General features: G+C 34.1%; 1 protein-coding gene across 2 annotated transcripts; it reads left to right on the top strand.

Annotated features, from left to right (window-relative positions):
- Positions 1-1725: 1725 nt before the first annotated feature.
- Positions 1726-8069, top strand: LOC136231313 (probable lipid-A-disaccharide synthase, mitochondrial). 2 transcript variants are annotated; one of them, XM_066020659.1, is made up of 10 exons: positions 1726-1851; positions 2137-2384; positions 2750-2849; positions 2937-3042; positions 3130-3356; positions 3634-3712; positions 3958-4196; positions 6147-6373; positions 6629-6683; positions 7465-8069. In XM_066020659.1, exons 2-10 carry the CDS (start codon positions 2140-2142, stop codon positions 7492-7494), a joined length of 1308 nt encoding a protein of 435 aa, XP_065876731.1. In that variant the 5' UTR covers positions 1726-1851; positions 2137-2139; the 3' UTR covers positions 7495-8069. The 2 variants fall into 2 exon arrangements, with proteins under 2 accessions (XP_065876731.1, XP_065876730.1); XM_066020658.1 differs by lacking the exon at positions 7465-8069 and having other exon boundaries at positions 6629-7434.
- Positions 8070-9943: the final 1874 nt, after the last annotated feature.

Below are 9943 nucleotides of genomic sequence, written 5' to 3'. Positions count from 1 at the left end.
TCAATCTTATTCAATTTAATGCAAGCATTTCTACTTCATTTCTTTCTTTTAGCATCATTTCAGTGTAGTCATAATCAGTCTTCTAGATTTCGCTACGAACTCTAGGCTCTTTTATATCCTTGAAGTCTTTTACACTTTCGTTTTGATTAGAAGTTAGAACTCTAGGTCACTATTATTAAAAAATAAAATAAAATATAACTATTATTTAGACATCCCAAAAGTTAATTTGGGTATATATTAATCCATTTGTTCGTGGGGTAAATTTCACCAATGGTGTATAACTTTTGCTCCATTTCACACTTTAGTGTACAACCTTCAATTTGTCTCACTAATATATACGACCTTATAGGTGACCTCCCACTATGGTGTACATCCGGTTAAAATGACCGGTCAACGTTTGGTCAACGCGCCACCTCATCATTTTTTAACTCCAAAAAATAGAATTATGGGACCACCAATTAAAATTACTTTTACACCCTCTTATTTTCTCCTAATTAAAAAACCTATCTTTCTTCCTCCCCCAACTTCTCTCTCTGTCTAGCTCCTCTCTCTAGTGTATATTCTACCATATGCAAACCCAATTCATATTGAAACCTCAGATTCATATTGGCTGCCTTTAGTGATCAAATTCCACACCTATCCAACCCAATTTCATCATCTCCTCTTTTACCCATATGCCGGAGCTATGCTTTCTCCTCCGCTGAAGGTGATGTTGCTGAATCGTCGAAGATGCAAACATCGCCTCCGTATCAAACCGTTACTCCGATGAAAAAGTTGTTGCAGCACGTCCGAGATGCAAACGCGACCTCCGTATCGAACTTCTCCTCCGCTGAAGAAGCTGTTGCAGAACGTTGGATATGCAAACTTATTTGAAAATTAATAAACTTAACATCTCAAAAGAAGTAAGGGACCAATTGTTGTAATTTTTGATTTCAAAGCTTCACCTGCTATGGCCATCAATTCTTTAAATAAATTAATTCCTACTTTCCCAGCACTACATCCATTACTAGAAAGATTGAAGCTTTTAATGTTGCTTCTTACCTTGTACTTATTAATAACCATAGTAGAAAGAGATGACGTATGAGAGAAAAGCCTGCAATTTACAATTTACAATTTATACTTCAACCCAGTTTAGTTTTCGCAAAAAAAGCATTGACGTCAGAAAAAATTATTGGTTTAAGAGGAATATGATGAATATCACGAGAAAGACAAGTTTATTCCCCAAGGCCATGCCATTCAAGAATCCTAAAAAAAAAATTAACAAAAATCTAAAAGTAGTTGAACAATTGAGAGATCTACAAAAATTATCAGAAATAAGATTGAGAGAGATGAGATAAAGAGAGAGGAATGGAGGGAAAGGGAATCAATGGAGTTGTATAAGGGTATTTTAGTAATTATATTAGGAATAAGGATATTTTTGTAATTGTAGAAGGAGTGGGTCCCACAATTCTATTTTTTGGAGTTAAAAAATGATAAGGTGGCATGTTGACCAGGCGTTGACCGGTCATTTTAACCGGCTGTATACTATAGTGGGAGGTCACCTATAAAGTCGTGCATATTAAGGAGACAAATTGAAGGTTGTACACCAAAGTGTGAAATAGGACAAAGGTTGTACACCATTGGTGAAATTTACCCTTTGTTCATGTCCATTTGTATTTTCTACAGGCCCAATTCCGGCCCGGCCCAATTCCGGCCCAGCCCATTGGAATTCAAATTAGACCACTTCAACTCTCTCTATCCTTCCTTGTCAACTCAGCAGCAGGCACTCTGCTAGTCTGCTTGCTTCTCTCTTCGAAAGCTCATATTTTCGATACAGTCCTCTCCTCTTCCCGCCTCTTTTACAAACTTCCAGTATGTTATGATCTGTTGCTTTTCTCTTTTCTTTTTATATATTACCGGAAGCGCAGCTTCTTGATCGGCTTTGTGGTCTTTAATTACTGTTTCTGGTGTATATGTCCACTTAATTATTTTCGTCTTATCATTAATTTCCATATCATGTTTAATTACTGATGATAATTCGTTAGCTTAATCTGGGCTGAATTCAAGCCAGTATCTAGTTATGGTGATATGCAATTTTTAGGCAAATTACCATTGATTAGGCTTCATGAAGCTTTCTGTACTTTTGATGTTGTTCAGTGAATGTTGAAAATGCTGTCAAGAGCACTGACAATAGTAAGCAGTGGGCCTGAAAAGAGATTTCCGAGGCTATTTAGAAGATGTGCTTCTTTGTCAAGTAGAACTGTTTTGGACAATGCTGGTAAAGATGGGGAATTAAGAGTGTTCATTGTAGCTGGGGAAGCTTCTGGTGACACTATTGGTTCTCGTCTTATGGCTTCTCTCAAGAAACTCTCTCCTACTCCTGTCCGGTTTGCCGGTGTTGGAGGGTAAGCTAGGACTTTTAAAGCTTCTATGTTTACGTTTTTTTACTTTTAATTCTATTTTATATTCATCAGTTGAAATTATTCTTCAATTTACTGATGTGTATATGTGTTTATTTGCCCAATAATAAGATATAGATGACATTTCTGTAGTAAGAATCATGCTCTCGTACTCCAGTCTTTTAGTTGATCTTAGTACGGACTAAGTTCTCTTTTTTATAGGAAATATAACGTTTTCTCTAATTTATAAACTTAATATAATTGAGGATTTCCTTTTTTCTCTTGATTGGCACAAATTCGATTGTAGGTTTGAAATCTATTAATTCTTATCTGATGTGGTTTTGTGAAATTGGTTTTACCATTTGTATAAGGTTCATGATGTCCAAAGAAGGATTAGAATCTCTGTTCCCAATGGAGGACATTGCAGTAATGGGAATATTGGAGTTGCTACCACATCTGAATAAAATCAGAGTGAGCAGTGGGAAACAAATCATCCAATGAATTTCCATGAAATGGCCCCTTCTGAAAAGTTAATTAAAACTGGAATTTCAATATCAGGTGAAGTTAAAAACCACAACTGAAGCTGCTCTTCTATTTCAACCCCATGTTGTTGTAACTGTGGACTCCAAGGGATTCTCTTTTCGTCTTCTAAAGCAATTACGAGGTAACATGATTTTTTTCCGTTGGCACCAATTTTTGCTTATTGCTTATGTAACAATTATATTATAGGATTGGAGATATGCTTTTGCAGCTAGATATAGTCGGCAACAATTAAATAGTCGTCCTGCACACTTCCATTATGTGGCTCCTTCATTTTGGGCATGGAAAGGAGGAGAATCAAGACTCAAAAACTTAGCAACTTTTGTGGATCATGTGTTTTGCATACTTCCATTTGAGGAAACCGCCTGCAGATCAAATGGATTGGATGCAACCTTTGTGGGTCACCCCATTCTAGAAGATGTTCTTAAGTTCAATTTGGTTTGTTTTTATCTCCAACACGTAGAATATTTAAAAGGCTTCTAGATTTCGTTTTTTGACTATCTCATTTCCTAAGTTCCATGTGAAAGCTTGCTGCATGAATTTATTGTTCTCAAATGCTGATGTTCTATACAAACCATGCTTGGCACACGTTTGTGCCATTTTATCTGCCCATTGTAATAATTTATTGTTCTCAAATGCTGATGTTCTGTAAGAACTTGCTGGCTCTATAGGTTGATCAACTGCTGATGCACCAAAGTTTTCTTATCATGTGTAGGAAACGCAAACTTCACTGCGTGAATGCAAAATAGAGGGAAATGGTGACAAATTCCTAAACAAACATGCAATTTCTTCAGGTAAAATGAGAATTTGTGAGTATTTATTTTGTCCAGAGGAGTGACAGCCTACTTTGCAGTACAAAAGGCTCCATTTAATAATAAGTTGGCAAGTCATATGAGAAGGAGCTTGATTTCATTATAATGTTCCATTTTTATTGTTAAATCTTCTTAAACATGTATATTTATAATCTCTTTCTGCTGGCAACATATCTAATTCAGTTTTCATCTCTTATTAATACTTTATGAGCTTTTTCATTGGACAGGTGCCACTGTCATTTCATTGCTACCCGGAAGCAGGTTACAAGAAGTCACGCGGATGCTTTCCATTTTTTCTGATTCTATGAAACAGTTAAAAGACTCTTTACATGAAATAATTACAGTCATTCACCTGGCACCAAACCAGCATGTGGAGAATTATGTAAGAGGTTTCATTCATAAGTGGCCTGTGCCTGCTATATTGATTCCTGGCGGACAACTGGACTTGAAATATGATGCATTTAGCGTAAGTCCTCCCACTCTTCTTTCTAGCTAAGGCTGATAGAAATTAGAACGAAATGAGAAATACATAATGAGGTGAGTGGGAATTGCAGCAACTGATAAACGGGGTTGCACAGGGCGTTGCATGACGTGCGACTAGGAATTTATGAACTCCTGGTAGTACTTATCTATGCCAAAAGGATAAGAAAGGAGTCGTGCGAATGAACCCAGTCAGTAGTCAAACCGCATTAGAGTTGGGTTAATTCTCGATTCCATTCTGTCAAGATTTTGTCAATTGTAATGTTCATTATTGTGGTAAGCAGTGTCTTAATATTGTTTATGTTTAGTTTCTAATTAATTAGGCTTTAGATGTAATTAAGATGGATGACTGAGTTCCCAAGTACAGGTATATTAACTTCTAAATTGAAGCCAAAAGCTGTCCATTAAATTTTGCATCACTAACGTACTAAATTCAAAGTTATAGACTTTGTAGTGATTGGTTTGATATTACTGTTAATGACTAAAATTTTTTAACAAGTGATTTGAACTGATTGCAGCTATCAGTCAATTTGCATTAATACACTTTAGCTTCTAGAGAGGGCGAGCCTTGGCGCAACGGTAAACGTTGTTGTCGTGTTACACTTTCGCTTCTAGCTAGTTTTTCTCTCTAGGGCATCTAAATCTCTTTACGCCTTTTTATGTACTAGGTAGAGAAAAAATGTAGTGTTACTACTTTTTCTAGTTGGAGGGTTACTGAAAAGGTTGGCTGCTATTAAGTATTAACGACTGATTAGCCCTTTGTTTTTGTAATTAGTCATTAGGCTTTGAAGGTAAATTACAAAACTGGCTGAATTGAGTGACCCGTTTACATATTTAGACCCATTACAACATCTTTTATCAAACTAGACATTTTCAGAGTTAACTTTCCCGAACTACCCTTAGTATATATATTATCACTTAGCATATTTTGTACTCAGACAACTGCGAAACGATTTTGGGGTAATTTTTGTTACGTTTTTTGATGCAACATCCACCTTCTCGTGTATTCAATCCCAGAAAAAAGGGATAGCTCTCCATCTTTTATGCCATAAATGATCTCTTATGAGAGACCTAAGTGAAACCCTACAAGTTTAATGGACGAGGGGCTGGGACAACAAATGAGATTCAAACATTTGCTCTTTCCTAGATCGAGGTCTTATAGGAATCAACATCCGTCTTATAGTTAATAGTTTTTTTAGATAATCTCGCCATTTTGCTGCGATTCAACGGCCAAGGTCGGAAAGGAGGTATGAGGAAAACATAAAAACAAAACTACTTCGGAGATATAAACTTCTTCGCACGGCTAAACAAAATAAGCTGAAAATGCTTAGCAGTTGATGCAACCGCTAAACAGATGAAAAAACTGTGAAGATAATTGTCTTGCAGTTCCTCCAATCCCGCAGTTGCTTCCACTATAGAAGGTTTTTATGATTGCTAAATTATTTTCCTGCTGAAATAAGAGGATTTCTAACATTCAAACACGCAAATCTCAAATAAGTTTCTAACGTAACTCTAACCCTAATAAGGTCTTAAATCACTAAAAAAAACTAAACCCCAAAACCGCATAAAATCACTCCGCAGTTGTCTTCGTACAAATAATGTTCCTGACAAAATATGTTAAGGGATAATATATACTAAGGATATTTCGGGAAAGTTAACTTTGAAAGTCTTTCGTTGGGTAAGAGGTGTTGTGGCGAGTCTAAATATGTAAACGAGTCTCTCAATTGGACCAGTTTTGTAATTTATCCGGTTTTATACTGTCTGAATCCTCTAATTCTATAATTTAAATTTCTTTTCCCTTGTTATCTTTTTTATGCACCTAGGGTTCTTGCTAAAATTTCCTTGTGAGATGTTCTGAAGAGCCTATATCTGATGCTTTTATATGCTGTGATATCCCATTTCTTATGGATATATTATTATTAAATAAAACATTCAGGCCAGTAGTGTTGCATTATGTACTTCTGGAACAGCGGCGTTGGAGTTGCAGTTAGCACGCTTGCCATGTGTAGTTGCCTACCGAGCCCATCTCCTAACTGAATGGTTGATTCTCTATAAAGCAAAGATACCATACATTTCGCTGCCTAATATACTCATGGGTTCAGCTATAATTCCTGAAGCTCTGTTTCAAGCATGCACGCCAACAAATCTTTCCTCATTACTTATGTAAGATCATCCTACAAAAGAAGCATCTGCTTTTCTTGTTGATTACTAGAAGATTTTGATTATTTTTCAATTGCTTATGAGTCCTGGCCTGTGCAACTAACAACAGGAGCGAATATGGACTTAAAAAGCTGGGGTGCCAATTTGCATCCCGGCAGCCCCTTATTGTGGAGACGGGGGCTGAACCATCCCTCTCTCAAGGGTGGTTCCCGGAGCACCCCTATCTCCGTCCCTGACTAACAGCATATTACGTTGCAGGGAACTCATACAGAGCAAGGAACTTCAAGAAAAACAAATGGTTGCTGCTGAAAAGGTATTAAGGCTTCTGTTTCCATCACAAACAAGTATTAACAACTTGACAGAACAGGGCATAGAAATGAGTGCAGTGAATTGCACCCCTAGTATGATAGCAGCATCGACTATATTGTGCCATTTGAAGCCTTGACTACCAATTTTACCAGACAATCAATCCTTTTAAGTTGCAGGATTCATTCTAGTGGTTTGAAATGTTTTTTCTTGCATTGCTGATGTGACTGATCACTGAAATCAACACACTTCTATATAAATTAAGATGATAATGGCAATATCATATGTTTGGTCCTAAATTGTGGTGAAAATTTATATTTTATAAAGGAAGTTTTGTGCAATTTTATTGCCTACCCTTGGATTTGAAGTTAAGCTACAAATTTACCCCAGCTCAATCTTGTAGTCGTTAATTATCAATAGATTTTCAGTTCGTTGTTAATCAGTATTTACTTGAACAATAACAAAATTGAGCTAAGGCAAAAACTATGAAGGCCAAAAAAAAAAAAAAGAATCAATATCATTTTCGTACAAAACTTGTGGCCAAATTAATGCTTGGCCCCATAAATTTTGAAGGTTTAATTGTGAACTGTGAACCTATAGAACTTATTTTATAGGCAAAAACCAATTTGAGGCCTCTGCTTATTCAATTTTGGTGGATTGATGCTCATATATTTTATTTTTGGTATACTAAAAGAAGTAAAATCTCAATTGTTAGAGCATTGTTAATTTTATCTACTAAATTCTTTTGGGTATTTTATGTTTTGTTTGATCTTTCTTTCATGTTTTAGTATATATGCAAAAGATCTATCTTGGAGTGATCGAGATTTGCAAGTTTATTGGAAACAAAAAGTGCACAAAGGAAGGATTAAAAATAGAAGAGGCAAAAACAAAATGGCTTAAGAAGAGGTCTAGTCTGTTTGTAAATATAGTAAATGAAAGAAGAAAGGTTATTTTAGGAACAAGGAGAGAAGCTTAAATTGTGAAAGAAAGCAGAGAAATGATAAAAAGAAAGAAGCAATAGAGAATGAGAATGGCAAGAGGAAGAGGAATAATAGTGTTGTGTTTGGTTTCAATTGTGGTTTGGTCATTATTGTTTGTGGAAATGGGGGAAGCAGCAGCAAGTTGTGGAGGTGAAAACGAAGCCGCTTGCACATTCCATAATGTGATGCATGAAGGGGAAGACGACTTCGATGATGATGTTGATGAAACTTACAAAATTGTTAACAGAGTCGCCATTAATGCACCTCTCAACCCAGCTGCTGATGCTAATATGGTTGTCTTGGGACATTAATTAATTAATTACCTATTCTTTCTTCTACTTCATTAATTCTTTTCATTCTCTGTATTAGAATGTTTACAAAATTATTCCAATAATGTTAATTAGTTTAGATAATCTCATCTTTTTTATTTTCCCCTTTCTAGTTTTATTATACCCGCTGTTCAATCTTTTCTTTTCTTTTCTATTCTATGATGGGGGTGTTTGTTAGAAGGGATATAAGAGGTGAGATAGGGATAAAAAACACGAGATAAGTTATCCCATGTTCGTTTGGGAGATAGAAGAATGAGACGGATGAGGGATAAACATCTTATCCCCTCAAATTCTATACTCAGGAGGGGTGGTATAAGGAGATGAAATAAACTACTGCGATTTTAATAGAATGAAAAAGTTCATCTTATCCCTCAAATTAATGTTATGTTGTTTAAATAAAGTTAAAATAGTAAAATTTTATCCACATTTCTATCCCACGTACCAAACATTTAATAATAATTCTCGACTATCATATTTTTATTCTTATCCCAACTAAAGTAAAACCTCTATAAATTAATAATGTTGGGACCATGAAATTTTATTAATTTATAGAGGTTATTAATTTATCGAGTATAATATCAGTGGTCTGGCCCAAGTCGGGACCAGATCACTAATTTTATACTCGATAAATTAATAACCTCTATAAATTAATGAAATTTCATGGTCCCAGCATTATTAATTTATAGAGGTTTTACTGTATTTATCCCTATCACCGCCTTTATCCTTATCCATATCCCAATAGAATACCAAACACTCTATGATAACAAAAACAAAAAAGGTTTCAAGTTTTAATTAATGTCAACTTCAAAGTTTCAAAAATTTAGAACCATTCTGCACCAACCAATATTTAAGTTGTTTCACTTCCTTAATAATAATAATTCCAAAGTGGTCTTTCATATATATTACTCCTTTCCGTTTTTTATAAATATCAACCACCGACTTGTGGATCAAAAAAATGAATTCTAGAATCTACAAGAAAAAACACATGCCGAGCTTATTCATTACTATTCCAGAAAATTCATCCACGACATTACACGCTTATAAATAGGATATACGATTGTAATGAAGAAGCCGGATGAATCAAATAAAAATAAGTAAACACAAAGTGAGTAGAGAGTCCTAAAATAATAAACATTGAGTGTATGATATGCATATGAAATACTATTATATCAAAGTATGATTGTGTTATATATATATATATAGGGGAGGGATCAAGTGAGAATCCTCCCTTAAATGAGAACAAGATGAAACGACGTAGTTTTGGTACCTTTAATTAAAAATTAAATTAAGAAAATGAGAATAGGGGGATTTGAACCTGGGACTAAGGTATAGGAAAAGTATAACACAAATGCTTTATAACGCTGGGCTACTTACTTTTGTCTATTTATTATATAATTCGTTTATTTATATATTATTAAGTGCTTCTGATGTTAAAAAAAATTCAATACTATATTTTTTAAATAAAAATACACTTGCTTTAGTTTGTTTATTATACAATTCTTTTATTTATATATTATTAAGTGCTTCTGATGTTAAAAAAAATCCAATACTATATTTTTTAAATAAAAATACGCTTTTTAAAAAATAACGCTTGCTTTAGTTTATTCATTATACAATTCTTATTTATATATTATTAAGTGCATCTGATGCTAAAAAAAAATCTAATACTATATTTTTTAAATAAAAATATATTATATATTTTAATAAAATTTCATATTAATATTTTATTTATATAAGAAATTATATTTTTTAAAACATACGTTAGAACATATATTTTAACTTTTAAAACACGAACTATGAAGTTTAGAACATACGACATATTTTTTAGAACATACGTTATGTTTTTTAGAACATGAATTATAAATTATATTCTAGGACAAATGCAAAAATGATCCAGATATCTACTAATTTTTTTAGAACATTATACTTAATTTTTAGAACACAAACTATAAACGTTA

Source organism: Euphorbia lathyris, chromosome 5 (genome assembly GCF_963576675.1).
Source record: "Euphorbia lathyris chromosome 5, ddEupLath1.1, whole genome shotgun sequence".
NCBI lineage: Eukaryota > Viridiplantae > Streptophyta > Magnoliopsida > Malpighiales > Euphorbiaceae > Euphorbia > Euphorbia lathyris.
This window is presented reverse-complemented; position numbering and strand designations above follow the sequence as displayed.

What these genes read in the sequence shown, in the direction of transcription:
- LOC136231313 (XM_066020658.1), top strand. Translation starts at nt 2,140, where the DNA reads ATGTTGAAAATGCTGTCAAGAGCACTGACAATAGTAAGCAGTGGGCCT. An exon ending in CACATCTGAATAAAATCAGA is followed by an intron (nt 2,850 to 2,936) that starts GTGAGCAGTGGG and finishes TTTCAATATCAG; the next exon opens with GTGAAGTTAAAAACCACAAC. An exon ending in TGAAATATGATGCATTTAGC is followed by an intron (nt 4,197 to 6,146) that starts GTAAGTCCTCCC and finishes TAAAACATTCAG; the next exon opens with GCCAGTAGTGTTGCATTATG.